Genomic DNA, 14,259 nt, shown 5'->3' with positions numbered 1-14,259 from the left:
CTGGGCTGGGTTTTTATATTTGATGGAAAAGAGCCTAAATGCTAACTGATTTGGGAGCGGTCAGCTAAAGAAAAAGGAGCATTAACCTTGCCTATGCCTTCAGCTCCAGCCACCTCTCTAAGAGGAAATTGTTGGGCAGGTGGGGGAGGGCTAGTTGTGGAACGAAACTGTAAGCTGGACCGGGTGTGAGGAGGGGAGGTGATAGAAGGATTATAGGGTAGGGGAGTGGAGGCTGAGGAAGAATTGGGACCTGGCTCTGCCTGGCAAGGAGCAGCCTGGGGAGGAGGGGAGAGGTCAGATGGGTTCGTAGAAAAGGGAGATTCAGCCGGGCGCGGTGGCTCAAGCCTGTAATCCCAGCACTTTGGGAGGCCGAGGCGGGCGGATCACGAGGTCAGGAGATCGAGACCATCCTGGCTAACACGGTGAAACCCTGTCTCTACTAAAAATACAAAAAATTAGCCGGGCGTGTTGGCGGGCGCCTGTAGTCCCAGCTCCTCGGGAGGCTGAGGCAGGAGAATGGCCTGAACCCGGGAGGCGGAGCTTGCAGTGAGCCGAGATCGCGCCACTGCACTCCAGCCTGGGGGACAGAGCGAGACTCCGTCTCAAAAAAAAAAAAAAAAGAATGCCTGGATGTCAGGCACCTCAGACCATTTGCCCATGTTTCGACAAAAATCATCCAGGTCTTGTAAGATGGAGAAATCAAAAGTGCCGTTTTCTGGCCATTTGGAACCGTTGTCGAGTTTCTGTTGGGGCCTAGAAGTACTGCAGAATAAGGCAGTTAGGTTTTTAGGTCAGGTGTGAGTTGAAGAGGCTTTAAGTTCTTGAGAACACAGGCTAAGGGAGAAGGGGGAATGGAGGGCCGAAGGTTGCCCATAGAAAGGTAGAGACACGGAGAAGTGGGGCTGCGGGGGGTGAGCAGCCAAAGCAGGCGTCCCGCAACTGACTTGGCACCAAGGGAATATGGGTGAATGACCAAGGCAGGCGTCCCCGCGATGATCAGACACCAATGGAATGTGGGTGAATGATCAGGGCAGGCGTCCCTGCAGTGATTAAACACCAAGGGAAGACCGTCTTCCTGAGTCCGTGACCGGTGCCGGAGTTTTGGGTTCACGGATAAAATGTGTCTCCTTTGTCTCTACTAGAGAGGAAAAAGAACTGGAATTGGAAGGACAGGGAGATTGAAGCGTAGCGAGAGAGACTGGAGAAGAGAGTGAAAAGACTGCTTACCCGATTGGAAATTGGTGAGATGTTCCTTGGGCTGGTTGGTCTGGGGACCTGAGGTTGCAGGTGGATCTCCTCACGGAATGAGGGCGAGGACAGGGGACCAGTCTCCCAAAGGAGTCCTCCTGTCCTGGGTCTTCGGCACCAAATGTCACACTCGCCCGTGTGAAGAGAGTCCACCAAACAGGCTTTGTGTGACCAGTAAAGCTTTTTAATCACCTGGGTGCAGGCGGGCTGAGTCCGAAAAGAGAGTTAGCAAAGGGTGGTGGGATTATCATTAGTTCTTATAGGTTTGGAATAGGCGGTGGAGTTAGGAGCAATTTTTTGCAGGCAGGTGATGGATCTTACAAAGTACATTCTCAGGGGCGGGGAGAATATTACAAAGTATCTTCTTAAGGGCTGGGTTGGGGGAGAATATTACAAAGTATCTTCTTAAGGGGGGCGGGGGGGGGCTGGGGAAGATATTACAAATACAAAGTACCTTCTCAAGGGTGAGGAGGGTGTATTGTACAAAGTATGTTCACAAGGGCGGGGGAATATCACAAAGTACATTATTGCAAGGGGGGTGGTGTATTGTCACAAAGTCAATTGATCAGTTAGGGTGAGGCAGGAACAAATCACAATGGTGGAATGTCATCAGTTAAGGCAGGAACTGGCTATTTTCACTTTTTTTCTGGATCTTCAGTAGCTTCAGGCCATCTGGATGTCCACGTGCAGGTCACAGGCGATATGATGGCTTAGCTTGGGCTCAGAGGCCTGAAGAATTGTTCCCTTGCAAAAGTGATGTATTGTCTGACTCACCCACTTGCTCCCTGCAGTCTCCCTGCGTCTGGTATACAATAGGTGCATAAGCAATGTTTGTTGATTGACTGACTGAATGGGTGGGATGGTTAAAATTCTGCTCACTTCCCTCCCTTTACCATCTCCCGAGAAACCCATGGGGCCCCCGTAGAACCCAGTTTGAGAATCAGTGCTTTAGATCAGCATTTTCACTTTACGGATGGATCAGCTATGCACCCAAAGCCAGGTAGCCTTCAGGCTACAGGTAGAGCCTGGGTCATGTCCTGGGCCTCGAAATTCCTGCACCCTTATCCAGTCTTACGGGTGAGATTAGGACACCCCGGAAATTGGCTTCCAGACAATATCTGTGCTGCAGGGGAGAACACCCTAGGTCACCTGGTAACAGGTGTGTGCTGCAGTATACACGTCCTTGTTCCTCCTCTTCTCTGTTCCCACCTCCTCCCCGCCCTAGGAAACCTGCCATGGCCTCCTGGTGAGCCGCCCTCATCCACTGCTCGCTGCCTCTCCAGGTAAGTTATCCCGTTCTACCTTTTCCCCCCACCCAGAATGCCTGGGAGGCCTCCCAGGAAAGGCCTCCTGGCTCCGTCCTTCCCCCGCTCGGCCCCCATCCTGTGGGCCCTGATTCATGATGTGGCTGGGCTGGCACAAAATCCCGGTGGAGAGTCACCAAACTGTCCATGACCTGGAATGTGGCCAGCACCCCCCAGTCACAGGCAGGGGTCTTTCTGGGTGTGCCATGCACCACCATTGGGGAGGGCATGGAAGGTTCTGGGCGATTTGTCAAACCAGGAGGAAAGAGAGACGTTTGTCTCTCTCCCTTGCAGAGCTCTGGAGTGGAGTCCCCTCTGCACCCCAACCCCATCAACAGCCTCTCCCCACTCATCTTTTCTGGCCTTGGGTTCTCTCTGGCCCTGCCCTGCCTGGGGTGGACTTAAGATGCATTTTTTTTTTTTCTTTTTCTTTGAGACAGAATCTTGCTCTGTTGCCCAGGCTGGAGTGCAGTGATGCAATCATGGCTCACTGCAGCCTCAAACTCCTGGGCTCGAGTGATCCTCCTGCCTCAGGCTCTGGAGTAGCTGGGACTACAGGTGTGTGCCACTCACCCGGATACTTTTTAATTTTTTTTCTTTCTTTTTTTTTTTTTTTTTTTTTTGTAGAGTTGGGGTCTCACTGTGTTGCTCAGGCTGGACAGAGTCTTGCTCTGTCGCCCAGGCTGGGGTACAGCGGCATGATCTCGGCTCATTGCAACCTCTGCCTCCCTCATTCAAGCCATTCTCGTGCCTCAGCCTCCTGAGTAGCTGGGATTAAGGTGCCTGCCACCACACCTGGCTAATTTTTGTATTTTTAGTAGAGACAGGATTTCACCATGTTGCCAAGGGTGGTCTCAAACTCCTGACCTCAGGTGACCTGCCCGCCTCAGCCTCCCCAAGTACTGGCATTACAGCCATGAGCCATTGCACCCGGCCAATCAGGCAGGTCTTGAATTCCTGGGCTCAAAAGATCTGCCCACCTCACCCTCCGAAACTGCTGGGATTACAGGCATGAGCCAACAAGCCCAGCTATTTTTTTGTTTTTTGCTTCCTGATCTTTGTGATGTCTCGGCAGAGTAGCATTTTTTGATCTTTTTCTAGGAAAAAATATCTTGGGTTCAACTGGGGTGGGATCTCCATCCTAATCGCTGTCTCATGTGTCCGTGTGAAGAGACCACCAAACAGGCTTTGTGTGAGCAACAAGGATGTTTATGTCACCTGAGTGCAGGCGGGCTGAGTCCGAAAAAGGAGTCAGCAACTGTGGTGGGATTATCACTGTTCTTGTAGGTTTTGGGATAGGCGGTGGAGTTAGGAGCAATGTTTTGCGGGCAGGGGTGGATCTCACAAAGTACATTCTCAAGGGTAGGGAGAATTACAAAGAACCTTCTTAAGGGTGGGGGAGATTACAACATACATTGATCAGTTAGGGTGGGGCAGAAACAAATCACAATGGTGGAATGTCATCAGTTAAGGCTATTTTCACTTTTTTTGTGGATCTTCAGTTGCTTCAGGCCATCTGGATGTATACTGCAGGTCACTGGGGATATGATGGCTTAGAGGCCTGATATTCCTGTCTTCTTATATTAATAAGGAAAATAAAACGAAATAGTGGTAAAGTGTTAGGATGGCGAAAATTTTTTGGGGTGGTATGGAGAGATAATTGGCGATATTTCTCAGGGGGGATGCTTCGAGCGGGATTAGGGATTGGTGTGGGAACCTAGAGTGGGAGAGATTAAGCTGAAGGAAGATTTTGGGGTAAGGGGTGATATTGTGGGGTTGTTAGAAGGAGCATTTGTCATATAGAATTACTGGTGATGGCCTGGATGTGGTTTTGTATGAACTGAGAAACTAAACCAAAGACACAAGGTCCAAATAAGAGAAGGAGAAAAACAGGGATTAAACGACTAAGAGGCCAGGCGCGGTGGCTCACGCCTGTAATCCCAGCACTTTGGGAGGCCGAGGTGGGCGGATCACGAGGTCAGGAGATCGAGACCATCCTGGCTAACGCAGTGAAACCCCATCTCTACTAAAAATTCAAAAAATTAGCCGGGCGTGATGGCGGGCACCTGTAGTCCCAGCTTCTGGGGAGGCTGAGGCAGGAGAATGTCGTGAACCCAGGAGGCGGAGTTTGCAGTGAGCTGAGATCACGCCACTGCACTCCAGCCTGGGCAACAGAGCGAGACTCTGTCTGAAAAAAAAAAAAAAAAGGAAATGAGAGGTTCTAAGAGGTGGGCTAGCAGCTTGTAACCTATGTGGAGGAGGTTATGAAATGACGATAGAATAGAATGGGCCTGTGAGGCTGGAAGGAGATATTTTCCTTGGTCCAAGAACCATTTGCCTTGTGTGGGAAGAGATTGATAGGTGGAAGTTTCAGTGGCAGAGTAGGTGGGAGTGACTGATGAGAAGGAGAAAAACTGGCCATGAGGGACAGAGGTTGGAACGCTAGCTGCTTCTTTAGCTACCTTATCAGCATAAGCGTTGCCCTGAGTGATGGGATCTGATGCCTTTTGGTGGCTCTTGCAGTGAATGACTCCAGCTTCCTTTGGAAGTAAAGTGACCTAGAGAAGAGTTTTTATTAAAGAGGCATTAATGATGGAGGACCCTTGCGTAGTGAGGAAACCTCTTTCTGCCCATATAACAGCATGGTGGTGCGGGATATGGAAGGCATATTTAGAGTCAGTATATTGACATGTAGTCCCTTTTGCAAGAGTGATGGCTCGAGTTAAGGCAATGAGTTTGGCTTGCTGAGAGGTAGTGGAGGGGGGCAGAGTGGTAGCCTCAATGATAGGTGTGGAAGATACTATAGCATAGCCTGCCTTTGTTGGTAAGTGGTGATTAGGCCTGTTGGAACTGCCATCAATAAACCAAGTGTGATCAGGGTGAGGAACACGAAAGAAGGAAATACGGGGAAATGGAGTGAATGTCAGGTAGATCAGAGAGATACAGTCATGTGGTTGGAGGACAGCCTAAAACAGTAAGGTCAAGTTGTTTGGACAGAAAGGCTACAGGGCGCGGTCCCGGCTCTTGTGTAAGAATTTGGCCACACAGCCCTGTACTTTGGCTATGTGTAATGAAAAGGGTTGGGATGAGTTAGGGAGAGCCAGCATAGGGGCAGCTTCTAGGGCTGTTTTTAAGGAATGGAAAGAGGAGTGGCGAAAGGATTTAGAATCTATGGGGTCAGCTAGGTTTGCTTTTGTGAGTTTACATAATGGTTTAGTCAGGATGGTAAAACTAGGTATCCAAAGGCAGAAGTACCTAACCATGCCTAGGAAGGAAAGGAGTTGTTGTTTTGTAGAAGGGATTCGGGTTTGGGAGATTAGCTAGACACAATCAGCAGGGAGAGCATGTGTGTTTTTACGAGAATTATGCCGAGATAGGTGACAGATGAGGAAGAAATTTGGGCTTGACTGAAGTAATGGGGGCTGTCTGTGAAGCCTTGCAGCAGTACAGCCCAGGTAATTTGCTGAGCCTGATGGGTGTCAGGGTCAGTCCAAGTGAAAGCAAAGAGAGGCTGCAATAAAGGGTGCAAAGGAATAGTAAAGAAAGCATGTTTGAGATCTAGAACAGAATAATGGGTTATGGGGGGGTTGTGGAGGGAGGTATTGAGGATAGGAGAGTATATGGGATTGGCACCAGGGGGTGGATAGGCAAAACAATTTGGCTGATAAAGCGCAGATCCTGAACTAACCTGTAAGACTTGTCCGGTTTTGGACAGGTAAAATGGGGGAATTGTAACGAGAGTTTATAGGCTTTAAAAGGCCATGCTGTAACAGGCAAGTGATAAGAGGCTTTAATCCTTTTAAAGCGTGCTGTGGGATGGGATATTGGCATTGAGCGGGGTAAGGGTGATTAGGTTTTAATGGGGTAGTAATGGGCATGTGATCGGTTGCCAGGGAGAGAGTAGAGGTGTCCCATACTTGTGGGTTAAGGTCGGGGGATACAAGAGGAGGATGTGAAGGAGGCTTTGAATTGGGGAAAAAGGCGGCAATGAGGTGTGGCTGTAGCCTAGAAATGGTCAGGGAAGCAGATAATTTAGTTAAAATGTCTCAGCCTAATAAGGGAGCTGGGCAGGTGGAGATAACTAAAAAGGAGGGCATAAAAGAATATTGTCCAAGTTGGCACCAGAGTTGGGGAGTTTTAAGAGGTTTAGAAGCCTGGCCATCAATACCCACAACAGTTATGGAGGCAAGGGAAGCAGGACCTTGAAAAGAAGGTAATGTGGAGTGGGTGGCCTCCGTATTGACTAAGAAGGGGACAGATTTACCCTCCACTGTAAGAGTTACCCAAAGCATCTGTAATGGTCCTGTAGGCTTCCAAGGTGATCGGGCAGTGTCAGTCTTCAGCCACTAAGCCGAGAAGATCTGGGAAGGAGTCAGTCAGAGAGCCTTGGGCCAGAGTTCCAGGGGCTCTGAGAGTGGCTGCCAGGTGAGTTGAACGGTCCGATTATCACTGGGGTCCCGCACAGATGGGACACAGCTTAAGAGGAATCCCGGGCTGCAGGCATTCCTCGGCCCGGTGGCCAGATTTCTGACACTTGTAGCAAGCTCCTGGGGGAGGAGGTTCTGGAGGAACCCCTGGCAGCTGCAGTTCAGGTGTTTGGAGTTCTTGTGTGCTGGAGATATGGCTGGGGTTTGTCTCACGGTGGAGGCAAGGAATTGCAACTCCGAAATACATTGCTACTTAGCTGCCTCTACTTTATTATTGTACACTTTGAAGGCGAGGTTAATTAAGTCCTGTTGTGGGGTTTGAGGGCCGGAATTTAATTTTTGGAGCTTTATTTAATGTCGGGAGCAGATTGGGTAATAAAATAAAATGCATATTGAGAATAAGACAGCCTTTGGACCTTTCAGGGTCTAGGGCTGTAAAGCATCTCAGGGTTACTGCCAAATGGGCCATGAACTGGGCTGGGTTTTATATTTGATGAAAAAGAGCCTAAACACTAACTGATCTGGGAGAGGTCAGATAAAGAAAAAGGAGCGCTAACCTTGACTATGCCTTTAGCTCCAGCCACCTCTTTAAGAGGAAACTGTTGGGCAGGTGGAGGAGGGCTAATCGCGGAACAAAACTGTAAGCTGGACGGGGTGTGAGGAGGGGAGATAATAAAAGGATTATAGGGTAGGGGAGCGGAGGCTGAGGAAGAATTGGGACCTAGCTCAGCCTGGCGAGGAGCAGCCTGGGGAGGAGGGGAGAGGTCAGATGGGTCTGTAGAAAAGGAAGATTCAAGACTCAGCAACGCTTGGGGTTGGGACTGAGGGGACAGGCAGGAGGGAAAGAAGGAAGATTTGGGACAAACTGCATTGGGAACAGAGACTAAGGAGGGACCGATGTGTAAAAGAATGCCTGGACATCAGGCACCTCAGACCATTTGCCCATTTTACCCAAGAATTATTTAGATCTTGTAGGATGGAAAAATCGAAAGTGCCATTTTTTCGCTATTTGGAACCACTGTCTGGTTTGTATGGGGGTTAAGCGGCATTGCAGAAGAAAATAAGACATTTAGGTTTTAGGTCAGGTGAGAGTTGAAGAGGTTTTAAGTTCTTGAGAACACAGGCTAAGGGAGAAGAAGGAGGAATGGAGGGTGGAAGGTTGCCCATGGTGAAGCAGGCAAGTTTAAAGAGAAGGGTAGAGACATGGAGAGAAGGGGTGGGGGGGTGCTTGCCCCCCAGGAAAGTGGAGAAGGGGTAGAGACACGGGGAGAAGGGGTGGAGTGAGCAGCCAAAGCAGGTGTCCCTGCAATTGACTTGCCACCAAGGGAATGTGGGTGAATGACCAAGGCAGGCGTCCCCGCAGAGATCAGACACCAATGGAATGTGGGTGAATAATCAGGCAGTTGTCCCCACAATGATTAAACACCAAGGGAAGGCTGCCTTCCCAGTCCGTGACCGGCACTGGAGTTTGGGGTCCATGGATAAAATGTGTCTTCTTTGTCTCTACCAGAAAATGAAAGGAATTGAAATTAAGAGAAGGGAGAGATTGAAGGGTGGTGCCAAGATTGAAAGGAGAAAGAGGTTGAGGGATAGTGAGAGAGGTTGGAGAAGAGAGTAAAAGAGGCCACTTACCCAATTTAAAATCGGTGAGATGTTCCTTGGGCTGGTTGGTCTGAGGACCTGAGGTTGTAGGTGGATCTCTTCACGGAGTGAAGGTGAGGACAGGGGACTGGTCTCCCAAAGGAGTCCCGCTGACCCAGGTCTTCGGCACCAAATGTCTCATGCGTCCGTGTGAAGAGGCCACCAAACAGGCTTTGTGTGAACAACAAGGCTGTTTATTTCACCTGGGTGCAGGCGGGCTGAGTCCAAAAAGAGAGTCAGCAAAGGGTGGTGGGATTATCATTGGTTCTTACAGGTTTTGGGATAGGCGGTGGAGTTAGGAGAAATGTTCTGTGGGCAGGGGGTGGATCTCACAAAGTACATTCTCAAGGGTGGGGAGAATTACAAAGAACCTTCTTTTTTTTTTTTTTTTTTTTTTTTTGAGACAGAGTCTCACTCTCGCCCAGGCGCTTTCTCGGCTCACTGCAAGCTCTGCCTCCCGGGTTCAAGCCATTCTCCTGCCTGCCTCAGCCTCCGGAGTAGCTGGGACCACAGGCACCCGCCACCAAGCCTGGCTAATTTTTTTTTGTATTTTTAGTAGAGACGGGGTTTCACCGTGTTAGCCAGGATGGTCTCGATCTTCTGACCTGGTGATCCGCCTGCCTCAGCCTCCCAAAGAGCTAGGATTACAGGCCTGAGCCACCGTGCCAGGCCTACAAAGAACCTTCTTAAGGGTGGAGGAGATTACAAAGTACATTGATCAGTTAGGTTGGGGCAGAAACAAATCACAATGGTGGAATGTCATCAGCTAAGGCTATTTTCACTTCTTTTGTGGATCTTTAGTTGCTTCAGGCCATCTGGACATATACGAGCAGGTCATAGGGGATATGATGGCTTAGCTTGGGATCAGAGGTCTGAAAATCGCCCCCACCAATCACCCGTTTCCCCCAATCTACCCTCCAGAAGGTCACTGACAAAGACTCATTGTCTCCTAGGAGAGGCTGCCATAAATCCAGGGCTGACGTAATTCCATCTTAATATCAGTTACATTACAAAAATTTACCTTGTGCCTGAGGACCTAGGGCCCAACGCTGCAAAGCAGTAATTGGTCAAAGTTCAACCACCCTCCCACTCTGGGCTCAGACTGTCCCCTGAGGGCCTGTGTTTTGAGTCTCTTTCCAGAACCCTGGCGTGAACTTTGATCTTGGCGTCCGGATCCCTTTTCATCACACCCAGGTGACTGCAGGGAACTCCGCTCTACACTGCAAGGTTTAGACCAGCTGGTCCAACAGAGAAAGCAGGCAACCACTATGTCATTTGAAAACAGTTTCATCGGGATATAATTCGCAAACCATACAGCGAATCCATTTAAGGTGTGTAAGTCAAAAGTTTTTCGTGTATTACCTTATTTTTATTTTATTTTATTTTATTTTATTTTATTTTATTTTATTTATTTATTTATTTTGAGATGGAGTCTCGCTCTGTCCCCCAGTCTGGAATGCAGTGGCACTATCTCAGCTCACTGCAAGCTCCGCCTCCCGGGTTCACGCCATTCTCCTGCCTCAGCCTCCCCAGTAGTAGCTGGGACTACAGGCGCCCGCCATCATGCTCGGCTAATTTTTTGTATTTTTAGTAGAGATGGGGTTTTACCGTGTTAGCCAGGATGGTCTCAATCTCCTGACCTCGTGATCTGCCCACCTCGGCCTCCCGAAGTGCTGGGATTATAGGTGTGAGCCACCGCGCCCGGCCTTTTATTTTATTTTTTTAAGACAAGGTCTTGCTCTATTACCCAGGCTGGGGTTAAGTGGCGTGATCACAGCTCACTGCAGCCTCGAACTTCCAGACTCAAGCAATCCTCCCGAGTAGCTGGGACTACAGGCGCACGCCACCTTGCCCGGCAAATTTTTGTATTTTTAGTAGAGTTGGGATTTTGTCATGTTGCCCAGGCTGGTCTTTCTTAAAAAATTATTTATTTATTTATTTTCAAGATGGAATCTTGCTCTGTCACCCAGGCTGGAGTGCAGTGGCACGATCTCGGCTTACTGCAACCTCCACCTCCCAGGTTCAAGTGATTCTCATGCCTCAGCCTCCCGAGTAGCTGGGATTACAGGCATGAGCCACTACACTCGGCTTATTTTTGTATTTTTAGTAGAAACAGGGTTTCACCATGTTGGCCAGGCTGGTCTCAAACTCCTGACCTCAAGTGTCCACCCGCCTCAGCCTCCCAAAGTGCTGGGATTATAGGCGTGAGCTACCAAACCCGGCTATTATTTATTTATTTATTTTTGAGACACAATCTCCCTCTGTCGCCCAGGCTGGAATGCAGTGGTGTCATCTTGGCTCACTGCAACCTCCACCTCCCAGATTCAGGTGATTCTCGTGCTTCAGCCTCCCAAGTAGCTGGGACTACAGGTGTGCGCCACCACACCCAGCTAATTTTTGTATCTTTAGTAGAAATGGGGTTTCACCATGTTGGCCAGGCTGATCTCAAATTCTTGACCTCGGGTGATCTGCTCACTTCGGCCTCCCAAAGTGCTGGGACTACAGGTGTGAGCCACTGTGTTCGGCCAGTCAGCTCCTATATTACCTGCAAAACCCAGTCCCATTGTACCTTTCTCTGGCTGAGTCATGGATTCAAGCCTTGCCTCAGGGACATGGGAAGCAATGACAACTGGCTATGCCTTCTCCCCTGCCTCCAGGGCATTTGTATTTCAGTAGACTGGGGAAGACTTCGGGGATTCCAGGAAAGGTCTTGTCTAATAGGTAGAAGGAAGTGGACTCTGGGCCAAGGTCCCTTTGTTCAAACACCAGCTGTGCTGATTTTTGTTGTGAGTCACTTGGTCTCAGTTTTCTCATCTGTGAAACAGGAATAATAGCAGGTCCTCTCAAGACTCATGGCCTGGAGCTTTGGTAAGCAGGAGATTGTCATCAATGACCCTCACTCCTCTCTCCCCACTTCCCAGATACTCTGACCCATGGATCTCCTGGGCGCTGCCAAGCCACAATGGCCGTGGCGCCGCTGTCTGGCCGGGCTGCTGTTTCAGCTGCTGGTGGCTGTGTGTTTCTTCTCCTACCTGCGTGTGTCCCGAGACGATGCCACTGGATCCCCTAGGCCAAGGCTCATGGCAGTGGAACCTGTCACTGGGGCTCCCAATGGGTCCCGCTGCCAGGATAGCATGGCAACCCCTGCCCGCCCCACCCTCCTGATCCTGCTGTGGACGTGGCCTTTTAACACACCCATGGCTCTGCCCCGCTGCTCAGAGATGGTGCCCGGCGCGGCCGACTGCAACATCACTGCTGACTCCAATGTGTACCCACAGGCAGACGCGGTCATCATGCATCACTGGGATATCATGCACACCCCCGGTGCCAACCTCCCGCCCCCCACCAGGCCGCAGGGGCAGCGCTGGATCTGGTTCAGCATGGAGTCCCCCAGCAATTGCCAGCACCTGGAAGCCCTGGACGGATACTTCAATCTCACCATGTCCTACCGCAGCGACTCCGACATCTTCACACCCTACGGCTGGCTGGAGCCATGGTCCGGTCAGCCTGCCCACCCACCGCTCAACCTCTCGGCCAAGACCGAGCTGGTGGCCTGGGCGGTGTCCAACTGGGAGCCGGACTCGGCCAGGGTGCGCTACTACCAGAGCCTGCAGGCCCATCTCAAGGTGGATGTGTACGGGCGTTCCCACAAGCCCCTGCCCCAGGGGACCATGATGGAGACGCTGTCCCGGTACAAGTTCTACCTGGCCTTCGAGAACTCCTTGCACCCCGACTACATCACCGAGAAGCTGTGGAGGAACGCCCTGGAGGCCTGGGCCGTGCCCGTGGTGCTGGGCCCCAGCAGAAGCAACTACGAGAGGTTCCTGCCGCCCGACGCCTTCATCCACGTGGACGACTTCCAGAGCCCCAAGGACCTGGCCCGGTACCTGCAGGAGCTGGACAAGGACCACGCCCGCTACCTGAGCTACTTTCGCTGGCGGGAGACGCTGCGGCCTCGCTCCTTCAGCTGGGCACTGGATTTCTGCAAGGCCTGCTGGAAACTGCAGCAGGAATCCAGGTACCAGACGGTGCGCAGCATAGCAGCTTGGTTCAACTGAGAGGCTGGTGTGGGGCCTGGGCTGCCGGGAACCTCATTTTCCTGGAGCCTCACCTGTCTGGGGGCCTCATCTACCTAAAGACTCGCTTGCCTGAAGCTTCACCTGCCTGGGGACTCACCTGCCTGGGAAGGTCACCTGTTGCAGCTTCACCTGCCTGGGGATTCACCTACCTGGGTCCTCACTTTTCTGGGGCCTCAACTGCTGGAGTCTTTGGTGGCCAGGTATGTCCCTTACCTGGGATTTCACATGCTGGCTTCCAGGAGCGTCCCCTTCGGAAGCCTGGCCTGCTGGGGACGTCTCCTGGGGACTTTGCCTGCTGGGACCTGGTCCCAGAGACTTTCCACACTGAATCTCACCTGCTAGGAGCCTCACCTTCTGGGATCCTCACCCTGGAGGGCACTGGGCCCTGGGAACTGGCATCCTTGGGGTCCCACCCACGAGTCATGGTTCTGGATGATTTGTTTGTGATGTTGTTAGCCGCCTGTGAGGGGTGCAGAGAGATAATCACGGCACCGTTTCCAGATGTAATACTGCAAAGAAAACGGATGATGAGGCCAGGCGCGGTGGCTCATGCCTGTAATCCCAGCACTTTGGGAGGCCGAGGCAGGCGGATCACAAGGTCAGGAGATCGAGACCATCCTGGCCAACATGGCGAAACCCGTCTCTACTAAAAATACAAAAATTAGCTGGGCGTGGTGGTGCGTGCCTGTAATCCCAGCTACTTGGGAAGCTGAGGCAGGAGAATTGCTTGAACCAGAGAGTCGGAGGTTGCAGTGAGCCGAGATCGCACCACTGCACTCCAGCCTGGCGACAGAGCGAGACTGTGTCTCCAAAAAAAAAAAAAAAAATTAGCCGGGCGTGGTGGCCGGTGCCTGTAATTCCAGCTACCCAGGTGGCTGAGACACAAGAATCACTTGAACCTGGGAGGCAGAGGTTGCTGGGAGCCATGATCGCACCACTGCACTCCAGCCTGGGCAACACAGTGAGACTGTCTCAAGAAAAAAAACGGGGGAGTGTCCCTTTCTGAGTGTGCAATTCTGAGTGTGAAAGGTGACTGTGTAGGATCAAGGGTCCTGCCTGCTGAGCCCTTGTGGGTGGTGGTCTCTGTGTCTTGAGTGTGCTTGTGTGTGTGTGAGAGAGACTTTCATCCGGTGTGCGGATGCGCTGATGACAACCGCAGCCCCAGGGAACTGCAGGGGCCTCGCTGTTTATTTATGTTCCAATTCCCTGGTGGGCTGGGCCTGCGCCCTGTGGTTGGGACACTGGATCTGGGTGGGAGACAGGAAGGCCGAGGTCCAGGAGGTCCCAGAGGGTGGACAACACTCACACACACATGCACACAGTGGCAGGGGAGCTTCGGGGGGCGGCAGACCCCTGATGGTCAGCTTTCTCGCGGTGTGTCCTGGGCTGAACAATACTCCTCTCTGAGGCCAGGCCATCTAGGATGGGGAAACTGAGGCTTGGAGTAAGCGTCACTTGGGTTTCCGCAGCGTCTAGGAACTCCGGCCTCTCTGCAGAGACCGGGCTGAGTCGGCCCAAAGGGTGGAGGAATCCACCACCTGAAACCTCAGAGTCAGAAGA

General features: G+C 51.4%; 1 protein-coding gene across 1 annotated transcript; it reads left to right on the top strand.

The window, feature by feature from the left end:
- The first annotated feature begins 1,713 nt into the window (after positions 1–1,713).
- LOC129466403 (4-galactosyl-N-acetylglucosaminide 3-alpha-L-fucosyltransferase FUT5) lies at positions 1,714–12,811 on the top strand. Its single transcript, XM_055249879.2, has 3 exons — positions 1,714–2,531; positions 9,815–9,951; positions 11,542–12,811. Exon 3 carries the CDS (start codon positions 11,554–11,556, stop codon positions 12,676–12,678), a length of 1,125 nt encoding a protein of 374 aa, XP_055105854.1. The 5' UTR covers positions 1,714–2,531; positions 9,815–9,951; positions 11,542–11,553; the 3' UTR covers positions 12,679–12,811.
- Positions 12,812–14,259: the final 1,448 nt, after the last annotated feature.

This window comes from Symphalangus syndactylus, chromosome 17 (assembly GCF_028878055.3).
Source record: "Symphalangus syndactylus isolate Jambi chromosome 17, NHGRI_mSymSyn1-v2.1_pri, whole genome shotgun sequence".
NCBI lineage: Eukaryota > Metazoa > Chordata > Mammalia > Primates > Hylobatidae > Symphalangus > Symphalangus syndactylus.
The sequence above is the reverse complement of the archived record's forward strand: the minus strand, read 5'-3'. Positions and strand labels throughout refer to the sequence as shown.

What these genes read in the sequence shown, in the direction of transcription:
- LOC129466403 (XM_055249879.2), top strand. Translation starts at nt 11,554, where the DNA reads ATGGATCTCCTGGGCGCTGCCAAGCCACAATGGCCGTGGCGCCGCTGT.